General features: G+C 40.1%; 1 protein-coding gene across 1 annotated transcript in view; it reads left to right on the top strand.

Annotated features, from left to right (window-relative positions):
• The window catches only part of LOC126183676 (exosome complex exonuclease RRP44), a 149,922-nt gene extending 135,845 nt beyond the window's left edge, over positions 1–14,077 (top strand). The window contains exon 18 of the mRNA XM_049925843.1: positions 13,907–14,077. Within this exon, the coding sequence (XP_049781800.1) occupies positions 13,907–13,996 (90 nt within the window). The 3' untranslated portion in view covers positions 13,997–14,077. The remainder of the gene's footprint in view (positions 1–13,906) is intronic.
• The last annotated feature ends 3,813 nt before the right edge of the window (positions 14,078–17,890 follow it).

Below are 17,890 nucleotides of genomic sequence, written 5' to 3'. Positions count from 1 at the left end.
TGTATGCAAAATACATAAAAACAAACTACCAGTGCAAAAGTTTCTACATCTGACAACTTAAGATTTACACCACTTTGCAGGAAGATCTACCTAATAATGAGTGGATATGATCTGCTTAAATTACTGGAAAGAAAAACAGATCAATTAAATGGGATTCTAAATGTTTACTGTGCCAAAATGTAAACAAAAATATGACTACAACATGTGGTATTACAAAAAGAAAAGTAAAACCTATTGTAGTTAGCTTAGAAAACATACTGATACTGGTATTTAATGAGTAATCTTTACTAAACTAACTGTTATTACAATCTGAATAACTTATCTGTATGAGCATCCAACAACTTATGCATCTCACACGGCACAAGGTTGATTTCTCCTGTTTCCTAATTCAATGTTATCAGCATCACCTAATTTAAGTTCATTCCATTACCATTGTTTTATTTTGTTAGTGTTCATCTTATAACCTCTTTTCAATACTCTATCCATTTTGTTTAACTCATCCTTCAAGTCGTTTGCCTTCTTTGTCAGAATTACAATGCTCTCAACACACTGCTGGCTGATGGTGTTTATTTCTTCTCCCTGAATTTTAACCCCATTTTCAAATTTCTCCTTAGTGTCCTTTAATGTGTGCTCAATGTAAAAATTGAATAACATCAATGATAGGCTACAATTCTGCCACAATTTGTCCTTAACCATTACTTTCCTTTCATGTCCTTTAACACACCAAGTTCAGCCTGTTTCCTGTACAACTGGTAGATAACCACTGTCTGTATTTTATCCCTACTGCCTTCAGACTTTCAAACAGTGTGTTCCAACCAACACTGCCAAAATCATTCATTAAATCTACAAATGCTGTAAATGTAGGTTTACCTTTCTGCAGCCTATCTTCTAAGAAAAGTCATAGGCAAGGCCAGTCTAAGCTCTGATCAAAAATGGGAAGGGGGGGGGGGGGGGGGGGAGATGCGGTATTTTGTTTGTCAATATTTCCTCACGTGTTTCTCCTTTTCTCTGGAACTGAAATTGATCTTCCCTGAGGTTGGCTTCTACCCATTTTTCCATTCTTACGTAAAACTACTTCCCCGTCTCTTTATGTAATATGCTCTCGAAGTTCATTTCTCTTGTGCAGACTCTCTATATATTCTTTCCACCCTTCAGCTTTCCCTTCTCTGCCTAGCATGGGTTTGCTATTGAGCTATTAATATTCATACAAGTGGTTTCCTTTTCTCCGAAGGTCTGTATAAGTTTCATATAGGTGACATCTTTCTTTCTTATAGTCATAAATGGTTTTACAAGCTTGCATTTCTCATCCAGCCATTCCTGCTTCGCCATTTTGCTCTTCCTGACAATCCCATTTTTAAACATCTGCATTCCCTTTTGCATGCTTCATATTTTGTCATTTCAGTAATTAAATTCAGTATCCAAAGATTTTTACTGTACCTCATCATTTTGCATATTTGATAATCATTTGTTGCATTCCTTTCTCCTGTTCAGTCAATTGCTGCCTAATGTTATTTTTGAAACTCTAACAGCCTCTGTATCTTCCAATCTATGCAGATCCTATCTTCTTAATTTCTTACCTATCTGTGATTTCTTTAGTTTTGATCTCCTGTTCATAATCAATAAATTATGTTTAGAGTCCAATTTACCTCTTGAAAGGCTTTGAAGTTTAAAATCATGGTTTCAGAGCCTCTGCCTTACCATTATGTAATATATCTGAAACCTTCTAATGTCTCTAGGTCTTTTCAATAAGCAATGATTCAATTATGCCCTCTGCAAAATTGGGGGGGAGGGGGGGAGCTTCACCTTTTATTCCATACCATTGCTCCATGCTCTCCTACTACTTTTCATTCTCATCCTTTTCCAGCTATCGAATTGCAGTCCCAATTAAGTTTTCAGATATACAGAATAATTAGGCATATAACCGCTGCTTTTCTGTATGAGGAATGGAATTGGAATTATCTGAGACATGACATTCAACACTGGATCACACATCACATATATTTATAACAATGAAAATAATCAATTTTTGACAATATAATGTAATTGGATAAATAAAAAATCGACTCACCAAGTAGAGGCAGGAGAACACACATATGAAAACAAGGTTTTATGTACTATGCAAGCTTGTGGCAGAAGAGTTGAAGGGGAAAGAAGAGGAGTAAAGAAAAAGGACTGGAAAGGTTTAAGAAAAGGGTTAAAGTTCAGAAAAGCCACCCAGAATTCTGGGTCACGAGAGACTAAATCTGTCCTAAAACTTTTTTTTATATGTATGTTCTCCTACCACTGCTTGGTGAGTAGATTTTTTTATCTGGTCATATATATTAATATACACTCCTGGAAATTGAAATAAGAACACCGTGAATTCATTGTCCCAGGAAGGGGAAACTTTATTGACACATTCCTGGGGTCAGATACATCACATGATCACACTGACAGAACCACAGGCACATAGACACAGGCAACAGAGCATGCACAATGTTGGCACTAGTACAGTGTATATCCACCTTTCGCAGCAATGCAGGCTGCTATTCTCCCATGGAGACGATCGTAGAGATGCTGGATGTAGTCCTGTGGAACGGCTTGCCATGCCATTTCCACCTGGCGCCTCAGTTGGACCAGCGTTCGTGCTGGACGTGCAGACCGCGTGAGACGACGCTTCATCCAGTCCCAAACATGCTCAATGGGGGACAGATCCAGAGATCTTGCTGGCCAGGGTAGTTGACTTACACCTTCTAGAGCACGTTGGGTGGCACGGGATACATGCAGATGTGCATTGTCCTGTTGGAACAGCAAGTTCCCTTGCCGGCCTAGGAATGGTAGAACGATGGGTTCGATGACGGTTTGGATGTACCGTGCACTATTCAGTGTCCCCTCGACGATCACCAGTGGTGTACGGCCAGTGTAGGAGATCTCTCCCCACACCATGATGCCGGGTGTTGGCCCTGTGTGCCTCGGTCGTATGCAGTCCTGATTGTGGCGCTCACCTGCACGGCGCCAAACACGCATACGACCATCATTGGCACCAAGGCAGAAGCGACTCTCATCGCTGAAGACGACACGTCTCCATTCGTCCCTCCATTCACGCCTGCCGCGACACCACTGGAGGCGGTGTGGTGTTACCTTTTTATTTATCTTCTCCTCATTAACTATTAAAACAACATCGCTTTGTAATTCAGTTTTAATTTTCACCAAAAGCACATTCAACACAGCGGGAAAATACACGTCTTTCGTCTCAAGACAAGAGAGAGAGAGTCCTACTTTAGTTCTTAAAAACAAAAAACTACGCAAAAGTAAAAAAAAAGAACAAAATTATTTATAAAATCGGTCGCTGGCGCAGCGCTCCTCTGCGTGCGCGATCGTAAATTATAACTTTGTATTGCGGAGGCGCGGACGTCAAAGTACCATTACAATGCCTCCTCTACTGACACGCTCCGCAAGCGAGCGTGGCAGTATAGAAAATTTACATAGATACATACATATAAGAGGAAATAAGAAATTTACATATTACAAAAAATATTTCTGAGCACAATGCGCTTTGCATATCAGTCTTTGTATACAGTCTTTTTTGGTGTGTATCTTCTTTAGGAGTCATAACATTAATGTCTTTGAATTGCAGCGTAGTATCGTTGCTTAGCGCAGCGTTTGAATTCAGTTCACATGATTCGTGTTTACAATGGAATTAATTCGAACAATAAATGTTTCTTTTATATTGCTCCAATGTCTTTAAACGTAGTATCGGATTCTGAGTGTGTGTGTACTGCCTGGATCTCTTGCGTGTGACTTGAAGAAAATCCAAAGTTTGTTCAATGTGTCAACACGAAATTGTGATATCCAGCAGTCGAATTTTGGTGGCGTCTACCGGGGTATAAATGGTCAATGAGGGCACAGGAAACACCTCACTGCCTACGACAGGTGATGAGCTTGTCTTTTACACCAACCTGAAGACCTGCCGGCTTCCACAACACCATACACTTCAAAGCATATTGACACTACGTAAATATTTCTTGACCAGTGTTCCATCACGTTGGTTTCTTCTTTGCATTTTCAGTTCCATTTATATGAATCATGTGCTACATGCACAAGTCCTTTGCAGTTCATTAACATCTCCTTAAAATACATCTCTCGATACAATAAGTACATGAATATACAAATATTTACAATTAATCATTACATGAGATACATTGTTGTCATATAGTACATATACAGAATTAAATGAAAAATATAGTCAATTTTTTTCACGTTACATTCAATATCATTGTGCTGACATGTGAATTACATTACATTCAGATTGAAATATACATTTTATTTGTTAGCTCATTCTTTTTCCGTTACACTTGCAACATTTGAAGATAATTGTGGCAACTCGCTAGAATATTCAACTTAAAATTCATCTTGCCTCCTGGAATAAAATTTACACATATTTCAAGCTTCAAGACAGCCCTCTGTAGGAGGATAGGTTCATGGGATGGTTGCTGACTACTTCATAAATACTAGTAAAGTCATCTCCTACAGTGGACTACACAAAATAAAATATGCTAAATAAAAATCATGTTAACTTAATATAACGTAAAAGTTCCTATACCTAATACCGTTTCTAAGTGTGGTGTCCCCACTATTGCTGTTTCTAAGAGTGGTACCCCTCTATTACCGTTTCTAAGAGCGGTGCCCCTCTAAATATCTTAGGATCCTACAAGTATGTACATCAGTGTGGTAAGTGTGTGTGTGTATATATATATATATATATATATATATATATATATATATATATATATATATATATATATATATATATAGTTCAAGTCAATCATGTTCCTATAAAGTTTGTGTAGTTCATCTCCTTCCTTTCATGAGTGTCAAGCAATATAACTAAATGTTTTACTTAATAAATAAATAAATCTTCTTAGATAATTGCTGCTGCGTTCCATGCTGTATATTCATTCTGTAGTTACCTTGTGGTACCTGTAAAATTCTATTCATAAATAAATATTTGTGTATGTCTCTCCATACTATCAGATAATCACGAATTATATAATGTCCAATATTTCATCAACATGTATAAATTTTTCTAAGGAAGGGATGAGAGTATGAGCCGCAACAGAGGACTGACGTTTTGTTTTCTCCTTATTCTCTTTTCTATTTAATGGTGCATCAGTTCAGTTCAGTAGATGAGCTTTAATTATGTCATTAGATGACTTCTAAATATGTTCTCTTAAATAATTCTTCCAATCTGAAGTGTCAAGCCTACATAACTCCAAAAATTTTATTACAAGTTCCCATTAGATTAGTGTTAAAGTGTTATAGATTTAAATCTTCTGGTATATTTCCAACAGTGGCTGCTGTAAATAATTCTTTCCACATAAATCTATACTTTCACCTTTAGTTATAAGAATATATAAGACACCACATAAGTTATTATCTCAGGCATACCAATCTTTCAATAAATAATATTCTTTCCATTACTTTCATTCTGTATTCCATGAGTACATGTGATATACTGTTCAAATCTAGTTTCTCTCCTCTCAACATATTCTCACTTACTCATAACATTCTCACCTACCCATTATTCATTCTTCACAAAATAACATATACTTATTCCCTCAGCATTATATATATATTTTCCTCTTATTCATTACCACTTACTTTTTACTTCAACAACAACAACAATAATAATTCCCTTTTCTCATCTTATATTCCATTTACCTCTCTCCATATTACTATTTATCCTCTTATTAGACTAAAATTACATTCACTCATCTCATTCAGTCACTCACATCACTCATATCAACATTACTATTATCACATGCCTCCTAAAGAAAATAATTCTGTTCAGTTCTCTGCCTCCTCTAATGTGTATATGCCTCGTCTAATGTGTATATGCCTCAATAGCAACTCCTCTTATAACCAAATATCTTATTAGCTATTGGATGGTTCACATTGCTTTCTAGACTTACCTGCATTCATTCATTAGATTGTAAGTATCTGTATAACTTAAATGTAGGCTCATCATAACTGTATATCATATTCATTATCTTCTCCTCAGTAGCTAACATTTTACTGTATGTATTTTTTCAAATGTCTGTGTGGGTGTAGACCTCTAGGTTTATGTGTTAATGGATATTCTAATGAATAACAGCCAGGGTGTGGAATATTTGCAATTCGGTATGGTCCAGTGTATAAGATCTGCCATTTCCTGTTTAAATGTTTCAGTTTTGTGGGTTTAGGATGTGTTCTTAGTAAAACTAACTCATCAACTTGAAATGTTTGTGCTTTCCTGACACCTCTGTCATATTTCTGCTTTCTTTCCTTAGCTTTGTCACATAATGTCGTGTAAGCTTGTCTTACCTTCTCTTCTAAACTAACATGATTTGTTGTTGCTGTAAATTTAGGTAGAGGGTCTGTCCATTCATTTCTTTTTGTTTTATCCATAATTAATTCAGTTGGCGTGTACCCAGTAGAAATGTGAGTTAAATTGTTCACTATTTGTTCAAATGGTGCTAGGTATTCTACCCATTTTGTGTGCTTCTCTGGTGTGTGTGTTCTCATAAACTGTCCAAATTCTCGAAATGTTCTTTCTACTGGGTTACCTGCTGCATGAAATCTTGAAATTAAAATATGTTTAACATTCTGTTCTTCAATAAATGTCTTCCATTTTAAACTGGTAAAATATGCTGCATTATCCGTGATCATAACTTCAGGTTTCCCTATTCTTACAAAATAATCTGTTAATAGACGTCTGGTAATAGCAGTGGTAGAAACTGAACGTAAAGCATATAATTTTAAATACTTTGTGAAAACATCTAACACAGCAAGGATGTATTTCATTCCTCCACGTGCTTGTGGATACACAAAATGTAACTGTTCAAATTTACCTTGTTTACTGTTTAAGTTTTTACCCTGTGTTAACTCTATTGTCAGTTGTTGTTGGTTTACGGTTAAATGACATTTCCCTTTTCCTAAATCTATGATTGCTTGATATTCATTCAAAAAGTCAATTCCTAATATGCAATGCATAACTAATTTGTCTACTACTAGAAAACTGTAATTGAGTGGTATATTTGAAAACGTGAAGTTAATTAGCACTTGAAATTTCACATTCTTTGATTTGTTACCGGTGGCACTTATAATGTGACAATTCTGTACTGGCAATGTTTGTATGTTCATTATTTGTTTGAGTTCATTATATAAGGACATTGAAATTACACTTGCTGCTGCTCCTGTATCTAACATTACTTCCACTTCATAGCTACCAATCATAACTCGTGTTATAGCCTGAATAATCTTCTTTGTTTTACTGGTACTATTAAAATCTACATCCTGATATAATTCTTTTTCTATTTTCTTACTGTCATCATATCGGAGAAAACAAATCGTCGGTTCCGTTGCGCTCTGCTCCCTACTGACCGTAACTCGAGCGCTTAGCTCGGTCGTCGTTCGTTTTCTGGCAAATTCGGTTGTTGCTGCGGGTTGGGTTCATTGCCCAACTCAATAATATTTACATTTCTGTCACGTGTCACCCAAGTATCAGCTGTTTGGTTGTTGACATTACCCCGCGTCGCATTGGGAGTTCCGTCAGGTACAAATTGAGGGTTGCTGTATTGCATGTGTCGTGGCGGTTGTCCATTGTGATTTCCCCACACATTATTTCGCCCATGACTGTAACTGGTGTTGTCATTACTGTTATTCCTGCAATACATGTTTGGATGTTGTTGGATGTTGTTTCTCTGAAAATATCCTGGATGGTACCTGTTATCCTCTCTTTGATCTCTATAATTTCGGTTCCTCCTTCTGTTGTTGTTATTTTGAATATAACTGTTATTGTTCTGATTGTAATTACTGTTCGGATAACCATTATAGTAATAATTACTGTTTCCTTGCCAATGCTGCGAGTTGTTTCTCCTAGTGTTGAATGGATTTGTCCCAGTGTAGTGTGAATTGTTTCTTTGAGTGTTTTGTTGTGGTGTCGGAGGCGGATTCCAATAGCCTCTGTCATTTCTATTGTGCGTACGCGAATTGCTTGGATGGATCGGATACAATTGATTGAAATTCCTGATCTCATCTCTGTAAACAACATCTATCTCATCAACATAACTGAAAAAATTCTTTATGTTGTCCTCGGACACTCCTATTAATTTATCACGGTAAGGAAATGGTAAATGGCTTTTAAGTGTTCTAATTACATCTGGTAAATCTGCTGGTTTTGTCCAATATAATGTTTTGTCTAGATAGCATTCAAAGTATTGTCGTAAAGTCTCTTTCTTCGGGTTGTAAATTTCTGGATTGTATACTTCTCGTTTTAAACTTTGCTGTTCTGTGATCGACCAGAATTCCTCAAGAAATGCTTGTTCAAACTGTTCAAATGTTAAACATCGTCTTTTAATTGCTGCTCCCCACTTAGCTGCTCTTCCACGTAACAAATTTGTAACATATCGAATTTTGTCGGCTTCTAACCAATGTCTCGGGAAAATACCATCAAAAGAGCGGATGAAAACAATCGGATGCACTTTGTCTTTCTCATCACATGAAAATGTCTGAAAGTATCCATGTCGTACTAATGTTTCATCAGCTACTCCCGATGGTATTATGGGTCCTGTATTTTGTGTCAAACTGTGCATAATATGTGGTGATGTCTGATAGTAATTTTGATCTTGTGGTAGCATTGAAAATGGTTCATTGGGATTTGTATCACTCATTGGTAATTCTATTTTCGGCTGTGTGCTGGGTCTAGCATTATTATGATTCTCATTTATGTTTTGGTTGTCTGTTATGGGTTTTGGTATCACTGACGAACTTGGTATTACATTCTCTTTAAGTTTATGTACCTCTTTCTGAATATTATCTGTTTCTCCCTTTACTTGTTCCTTTGTCTTATCTAAAATGATCTGTGTCATTGTCTCAAACTTCTCATCTAAATAATCATCACATAATTTGCATTCATGTACAAGTTTTTCTGCTAGAGTTGTGTCATTCTTTAAAGATGCTACATCTGCTCTGTCTTCAAGCTTTTCTAACTTTTCCTGTAAGGATTTCTGCTCCAATGTTACATCATTTAATCGGTCTGAAAGGTCTGTAATCGTCAGGTCTAAGTGTTCTTGGTTTGTTTTTACGGAATTGTGTGACTGTCGTAATTCGTCAACTTGGGTACTGGTTTTCTGTTGTTCAAAAACTACTGTTAACAATTTCTCATTACATCGTTGTAAGTCAGTTTTTGTCTCGTCACTGAATTCCACAAATACCTTTTCTTGTCTCGTAACCTTGTCTGATAAGTCAGTAAATTTCCTTCCAAGACTACTGGTGGTTTCTGTCAAGTCGGCAATTTGTCTCGATTGTTTTTCAAAATTTTGTTTTATGTCCCGTGTCAGTTCATCGAATTTAGTGTCAAATTTCCCAATGTCACGTTTTAAATTGTCATTTTTCTCGTCTAAAGCGTCAAATCTTTTGTCTAAAGTGTCAAATTTTCTGTTTTGGTCACCAAGTAACTTCAGAATCTGGTTGAGCATGTCAGAGTCCTGTGTCTTAGTTTCGTCATTTTTTCGTGTCTGATTGATGTCTGGTTCTGAAGTTGACGTTGTCAATGTCACGTTTTGTCGCGTAGTACTCACTCTCCATTCGCCTGTATATCTGTTTAAATATAGGGGTTGTTGTCTTAATCGATCTGGTAAAATTATGTCTTGAACATCCTCCCTATTAAGTTCAATATTCATTTGACTGTCGGACATGTTTTGCAATGTGTCACTTTCACTAAGCTCGTCCGCGGAAACAATTTCTACGCGTCTAGCGTCCATCTTGCGATTTTCATAATTAATTGCAAATAAAATTTTCCAATGGTAAAAAAAAATTTTTTTTTTAAATATGATATGTTGAAATCTGAAATTTCTCTTATGGAAATGGATATTTCTATATGATTTCTAATTAGAAATTGACTTATTAAATTGGCACTGAAATTTCCCTCGCACAAATAAATGACTGCGAATATGCTCTTCACTTATCATTTGCAATAATAGTAGTAAATCAATTTTAACTACAATTTGAAAAAAATAATTTCGAAATAAATGGATCGGAATAAAGGAAGTACAGATGGCTGCTTGAAACTGGAAAAAATGCAAATTGCTGTACTCACCATTTTTTCTTTGTCAGTCTTACGTTGCAAATGTAGCGTCAAATATACAGTTTTCAATCCAAAATTTTTCTTTCGCGTCCGTGCAAATTATTTTATGGAACGTTATTCTTTTCCATTTTTTTTTTTACCAAATTAATTTCCTCAACATGAAAATGAAAATTAACACAAATTAATAACAGGGAAAACAATATTGTTGTAAATTTCATGCACGTAACATTACAATTGAAATGAATGAGACTTAGTCCAAATTCATCTTCTGATGCTATTAAGTGGTTAAAATTAGATAAAATGTCCAAAATTTATAGTAACTGCACTTGTATCAAATCCGAAGATTGCACGTCCTGTCACTAGGGCGCCAATTGTGGTGTTACCTTTTTATTTATCTTCTCCTCATTAACTATTAAAACAACATCGCTTTGTAATTCAGTTTTAATTTTCACCAAAAGCACATTCAACACAGCGGGAAAATACACGTCTTTCGTCTCAAGACAAGAGAGAGAGAGTCCTCCTTTAGTTCTTAAAAACAAAAAACTACGCAAAAGTAAAAAAAAAGAACAAAATTATTTATAAAATCGGTCGCTGGCGCAGCGCTCCTCTGCGTTGCGCGATCGTAAATTATAACTTTGTATTGCGGAGGCGCGGACGTCAAAGTACCATTACAGCGGGCTGCACGATGTTGGGGCGTGAGCGGAAGACGGCCTAATGGTGTGCGGGACCGTAGCCCAGCTTCATGGAGACGGTTGCGAATGGTCCTCGCCGATACCCCAGGAGCAACAGTGTCCCTAATTTGCTGGGAAGTGGCGTTGCGGTCCCCTACGGCACTGCGTAGTATCCTACGGTCTTGGCGTGCATCCGTGCGTCGCTGCGGTCCGGTCCCAGGTCGACGGGCACGTGCACCTTCCGCCGACCACTGGCGACAACATCGATGTACTGTGGAGACCTCACGCCCCACGTGTTGAGCAATTCGGCGGTACGTCCACCCGGCCTCCCGCATGCCCACTATACGCCCTCGCTCAAAGTCCGTCAACTGCACATACGGTTCACGTCCACGCTGTCGCGGCATGCTACCAGTGTTAAAGACTGCGATGGAGCTCCATATGCCACGGCAAACTGGCTGACACTGACGGCGGCGGTGCACAAATGCTGCGCAGCTAGCGCCATTCGACGGCCAACACCGCGGTTCCTGGTGTGTCCGCTGTGCCGTGCGTGTGATCATTGCTTGTACAGCCCTCTCGCAGTGTCCGGAGCAAGTATGGTGGGTCTGACACACCGATGTCAGTGTGTTCTTTTTTCTATTTCCAGGAGTGTATGTTGTGGCATCTAAAACTTGATGCACCTTTTACTGAGATTTAAGTGACATGACAGTATTAAGTTATGAGTAGAGGCAGTTTCATCCTGCTTTTAAAACTAGGAAATGACCATATATTCCTCTGTAGCCTGCATATTGTCATCACATCAGGAAGTCACAGGAAATCTCTTGATTGTATGTGGTCATCAACTAAGACCTTCTCTGGGTTTTGGAATTCATGCTCAATAACTTGTTGGTAGTGGCTATACTGTAGTATTTTCTTGCTGACACCATCTGGTAGGCATATTTTTCTACCCCAAAAAAGGCTAAGCCACCACATGGATGCATAATTATTCTGCGGCAACTACTTGAGCAGGTTTTCCATTGTTGAATTCCCATTGGTGTTAAATGTGACTGTCTTTGTTATCAAGTTAGTAGCACAAAGGCCACAGGAAAGAGTAAGTATAATGCTTATTACATGTAGTCAATTTAGCAGTGTTTTGCTCCTCTTTGAGCCTTACTGCTCATCACTCTTTCTTTTGAAATTACGGGGAAATTGGTAGGCCTCATGTTACATTATACATACATCATCACAAAGTATCTGATAATGCTTTTGTTGCAGAAACTGTTCTCTTTGAAAATATCCTTTATCATCTTCTTCAGAAAAGCAACTGAAGGTGAAAGAGATGACAGGAATTCACAGATGAAAATGCCCACTCTGATCAGAGATTTCATTGGTGTCAATGATAATAATTAATCCACATCATTGTTCTCATCATGGTGCATATATTGCTTTCTAACTATCAAGCGTTGCTTCCAGGTATTGCTGAGTTCATAGGTGATATCTGTACTGAAGATGTTACTGCCGATTCTAATTTCCACAGCCTATGATTTGAGTGTGGACAAGAATCCATGTTTGCTCAAACAGGTTCTTGGACTCAGCACCAACAACTTTTTGTGATTTCTGTACTTAATGTACTGCTGTTGTTCAATGTAGCAGTGTGAAATGGTGTGAATGGGGTTCATTGTATAGCTATAGCACATCCACAAGGAATATTACTTTTCTTAGAGGTGAGCATATATGCTTTGAATCTCATGTCTGCTAAGACTAATCCTCTGGACACTGGGGCTCCATTACAACATTTACATCAGTGAATCCCATAATCCCTTTGACTGTCATTAGAGGCTATTGTCAAAAGCACCAATTTGATGCGACAAATTCACTGAGAAAATTTTATGTGATGTGTTTTCTTGGTCATAACATCTGAGAGAGCTGAAGGCTAGAGTGCTCAATGTTGTATACAGTTTAAATGACTCAGTCATGTGCCACGACAACCCCTTTTGCTCTAATTTTACAAAAACTTTGAATGGCTACACCTTGATTTTTGTGAATGGCTCACTGAGATCTTCTTATTTTTGGACTTCGGGCTGTGAACATTGTGAAGGGCTCAAATCGGCAGCAATCATCATTTATAGTAGCCCAATGGCCAACCTTTGTGCTAATGTTGGTGGGCTGTGCAACATACTGTCTCAGAATAAGTCATCGTATTGTAATGCGCATTTAATGTTTTATCTTCGCAACAGTTTACTGAAGTGCCATACCATTGCTCACTCGCAAATGAAATTAATTTTGAAAACTTATCCATGAGAAGCAAGATCAGTGGGCTTTGGGTGTGAAACAAATTAGTGCCCTTGAGCAAGAGTGGAGTATTTCTCATTGTGGTTGACCAGGCAGCCCGAAGTTGTTATATTTCTGGAGTTCCTGAAAGAAGTGTACACAACTCTACTATTTTGAGCTCACGTCTTCCAGTATTTTAGATGAATATTGCATCATGATGTTCACACAGAAGGGATCTAAGCAGAGAGCTGCCTTGGCTGCTCTGGGGTATTTTTTTGAATGTTTCCTCCAGATTAGCTAAGAATATGATACAGAATTATATACTCATTTGAATGCACTTAAATAGATATGTAATTAGTGTGTGTGTGTGTGTGTGTGTTCTTTATCCTGTCAAAGGATTTTTCCAAAAACTAGCAAGTTTTCATTATTTTTGTGTTCTTGTCTACGAGTCAACACTTCTGCTACCTAGTGAATGGTCTTCTTTATTCATAAATTATTTACATTCTAGCAGAATTTTCCTTGCCATATTTAGAAGACAGTGAAATGAATGTGGTATGCAATTTAAGGTTTTGTGTTATGCGTAACTCCTTTTCTGTGTTTGGTTGCATGTGATGTAAAAATAGATGTAAATAATAAAACTGACAGCATTCTTCAACTTTTAACCTCAAAGTAACTACTGTTGGGGTATCTGCAATTACATCCTCTGATATGTGGATTGTGTTGGCATTTATCTGCACAGCCAGTATTATTTGGAAAGGCCTCTACCTATAAATATAATTGATACCATTCATTTGCATTATCTCTACAAATACTTTACATTCATATTTGTAAATCTAATGCCATTCTTCATATTAAAATAATTCTAATTTTATTTTACTTTCAGATACCTGGCTTGAGTATATCAAAAGATGATCTGGATAAGAGGAAAGATTCAGAAGAAATAGTTAATCCAAAGAAAAAAAGTAAACGTTAGTGCACTTGGCACACAATTTTATACTTGTTTTAAATTGTTACAATTTTTTGTATTTGAGATTAAAAGCCTTTTAAACATTAATCTTTTGTCAGTAATTATTGTACAGTTGTAGTTGCTGAATGTTACAAGAAATGACATATTTTGCATATTTGGGACACAAGATATAAGAACATAATAAACTATGATAAACAGATGCAATCAACCTGCAGTGTGACACCACTGTCAGCATGCTGTGTCATTTACATCTTCCTTCTGAAATCATACTTATGCTGCCCCATATCTGTATTTTAAGAAAATTTGAAAACAATACCTTGCATACTGTTTGCTAATTTGCGCTGCTTAGACTCCCGCCACAGTATGTGCAAACCATGGGGGGGTGTGATGTTGGTACAGACAGAAGGGGCTTGAGCACCACCACCATTGGAGTGTTTCTGCATTCCAGAATGAGATTTTCACTCTGCAGCAGAGTGTGTGCTGCATTGTTGGTACAGACAGAAGGAACTCGAGCACCACCACTATAACCAACTCCTGCCACGAACCCTTTCATGGCTCCTCATGTACCCCAACCCCGCCTCCTTCTGGTGATCGAGCCCCTTCTGTCTGTGCCAACATCACACACCACCCATGGTGTTCGAGCTCCTTCTGTCTGTACCAACACCACACACCACCCATGGTTTGCGCCTGCTGTGACGGGAGTCCAAGCAGCCTTGCCTCCACATGAGCGGGCCCACACTCCACCTGTGCGTAGGGTCTCCAATCCATTAGGATGGGGGAAGGGATGCTGGTTGCCTGCAAGGAGCCATCAGCGGTCGGCAATGGGGCAGACCGAGGCCTTGTGCACACCAGGAGGAGGCGGGGGTTAGGGGACATGAGGTGCCATGAAGGGGTACGTGGCAGGATTTGGTTATGGTGGTGGTGCTTGAGCCCCTTTTGTCTGTACCAACAATGCAGAAACACTTCAATGGTGGTGGTGCTCAAGCCCCTTCTGCCTGTACCAACATCACACACCACCCATGGTTCGCACGTACTGTGGCGGGAGTCCAAGCAGCCTTGCCCCCATATGAGCGGGCCCATGCGGTAAAGCTCAGGGTGTAGCGTTGAGAGGGTCAGAAGTGGGGCTCAGAAGGCAACGGTGCGTAGGGGCTCCTTATGGCTTATACTTGCACAGTGAATGAAATCAAAAGGTATTCTTAGGAGGAAATTTATCTCTCATGCCAGTGCAGAATGTAGCACAAATGGGCAGTATGAAATGCGCATTAAAAAGAATTCTCTCTAGAGATAATATATTAATTCCGAACTACAAAAGGAATCTAAAACATGTAGAAAGATTTATGTATTGAGTAGGCTAGATAAAGAGACAGTTATGTCATACCTCTGGGCAGGAGTATTTAGAGGCAGTGTGGTAAAGCTTATGGGAACAGTTGATCATGCACTGGGATAGATATGTATGTAGCAGAACAATTCATTGTTATAGACACAAGTGACGATGAGCAGTGCACAGCAAAGAATGGAGACACGAAGCCGCCAGGTGGGAAGCCGCTGGAGGTATCACTAACAATGAACAGACAGGACAGACGAACAAGTAGGGGTTGACAGATGCTATGACCGACCAGGACACAACATGAGGCAAGCAAGCAAGAACTGAGGTGATAAACATGGCAAGACAACAACAATGCAGAAACACTCCAAACAAACAGAATTGAATGCAGTACGGCCGAGATGCACAGGCAAACTATGGCAAGTACCAGACTGCTGGGGTAGCACCACACGGCTGCCTAAATACATGGCCACAGGAAACGCGATTGGCTGTGGACATCACGTGGTACGGAGAGTGGTGCACTCACAAGCCGAGGCTTGCAGTGCAGGCGTTTGCTGGAGCACAGAAACCCGTAATGGGTATCCACATCCATACCCTCTGGCACACATTCAACTTCCGCGCCTTCCGACACCAGATCCCTCCCCCCGAAAACCTGTGCGTAGGGGTGGAAACGCCCCAGATGGTGTCATGGTGGGCGGAAGGTGGGAATGGAGGGAGACTCTTGTGTTGTTGACTGCCAGTGGTGGGTTGGGAGGGCAGTCCGTGGAATCCGTCAAAAGTCACCAGAGGGCAGGGCATCACACAGCGTCTCCGATCCTTGAGGATGGGGGAAGGAGTCCTGGTGTGCCTGCAAGGAGCCATTGGCAATGGGGCAGACTGAGGCCTCGTGCACACCAGAAGGAGGTGGGAGGTTGGGGGATGTGAGGTGCCACGAAGGGGTATGTTGCAGGAGTTGGTTATGGTGGTGGTGCTCGAGCCCCTTCTGTCTGTACCAACATCACACACCACCCATGGTTCGTGCCTACTGTGGCGGGAGTCCAAGCAGCCTTGCCTCCAAATGAGTGGGCCCACACGGCCGAGCCTGGGGTGTAGTGTTGAGAGAGTCAAAGTGGGGCTCAGAAGGCGATGGTATCAGCAGATGGAGCAGGGTCAGTAGTTGCCGCCCATGGAGGAATTCAACCAGAGTATGACCATCGATTGGCGTGGTGTGATAAGGGCTCAGGAATAAGGTGAGCGCTGACATGGAAGCAAAGGATTCGACTGCTTTTGTCAGTTGTTGTTTAAATGTCCTGACCAGTCGTTCTGCAATGCCATTGGAGAATGAATGGAACAGAGGGGTGCAGATGTGTTTGATACTGTTGGGCTCACAGAATGCATGGAAGGAGGTTGCCATGAACTGGTGGCAATTATTGGAGACCAATGTATGATGCAGGCCTTCTATGGCAAGAACCTGGGCCAAGGCCGTGAGTGTGGCATCAGTCATGGTGGATGCTGTGCACACCACATACAGGTAGCTGGAGTATGCATCCACAACGAGTAACCACATCGATCCCAAGAATGAGCCCACAAAATCAAGATGGATGCGGTCCCAGGACTGACAAGGCTTGGGCCAGGGTGCAAATGATTGCGAAAGGCTGGCCTGGTGACACACGCCATGCAATCACATCACCATTGATGCCAATACACACGCCAGCGAGTCAACACATTCATACAGTGCATCACCCATTGTCCGCAGTGTAGCAAGCGTAGGACGTGGTGGCGCAAATCGGGTGGGATGATTACCTGATGGGCATCAGCCTCCTTGGCCAACAGGACACCCGCCACAACCGAGAGCCTATGTGAGAGGTGCCGCTAGGGGCTGAATTCAATTTTCAACTGGCGAGTCAGATAGGTGGGCAAACCATGGGTCACATAGTGGAGAACTTGGTGCAGAATGGGATCCTGGTGTTCGCAGAGGCAATGTGTGCAGCCTGATGGGAAATCCATCCAGTGTATCTTGGCGGGCTGTATAATGTGAAAGCAGAGGACTTTCTGCTGATTGAACTCGAGATCAGGGCTCGAGGGGAGATGTTACAAGGCATCTGCATTGGAGTGTTGAGAGGTGGGCTTATATTGGATAACGTAAGTGAAACTGTGTAAGAACGGTGCCCAGTGCCGCTCTGGGAGATGTGTGTGTATGTGGGCTGAATAGGGTAACCAAAGTCTGCCTCTATAGCGCAGCGTAGCGGCAGCGTTACCGCCTACCACGCAGGGGGCCCGGGTTCAATTACCGGCAAGAGACTGGGTTTTGTGTGTCTTTCATCATCATTTCATCATCCTTGACTCGCAAGTCGCCGAAGTGGCATCAACTAAAAAGGACTTGCAATACGGCGGCCCAACTCCCCCGAATGGGGCCTCCCAGCCAACAATGCCATAGATCATTTCAATTTTTTCTCAGGGTAACCAGAGGTTTGTGATCAATGAGGAGAGTGAACTTTGTCCCAAACAGATAGATGTGAAACTTTTGAACTGCAAATGCAATCACCAGAGCCTCTTTCTCAATCTGAGAATAGTTCCTCTTTATAGGGGATAGCATC

Source organism: Schistocerca cancellata, chromosome 1 (assembly GCF_023864275.1).
Source record: "Schistocerca cancellata isolate TAMUIC-IGC-003103 chromosome 1, iqSchCanc2.1, whole genome shotgun sequence".
Taxonomy (NCBI): Eukaryota; Metazoa; Arthropoda; class Insecta; order Orthoptera; family Acrididae; genus Schistocerca; species Schistocerca cancellata.
Note: the sequence above shows the minus strand (reverse complement) of the source record. Positions and strands in the feature narration are given on the sequence as shown.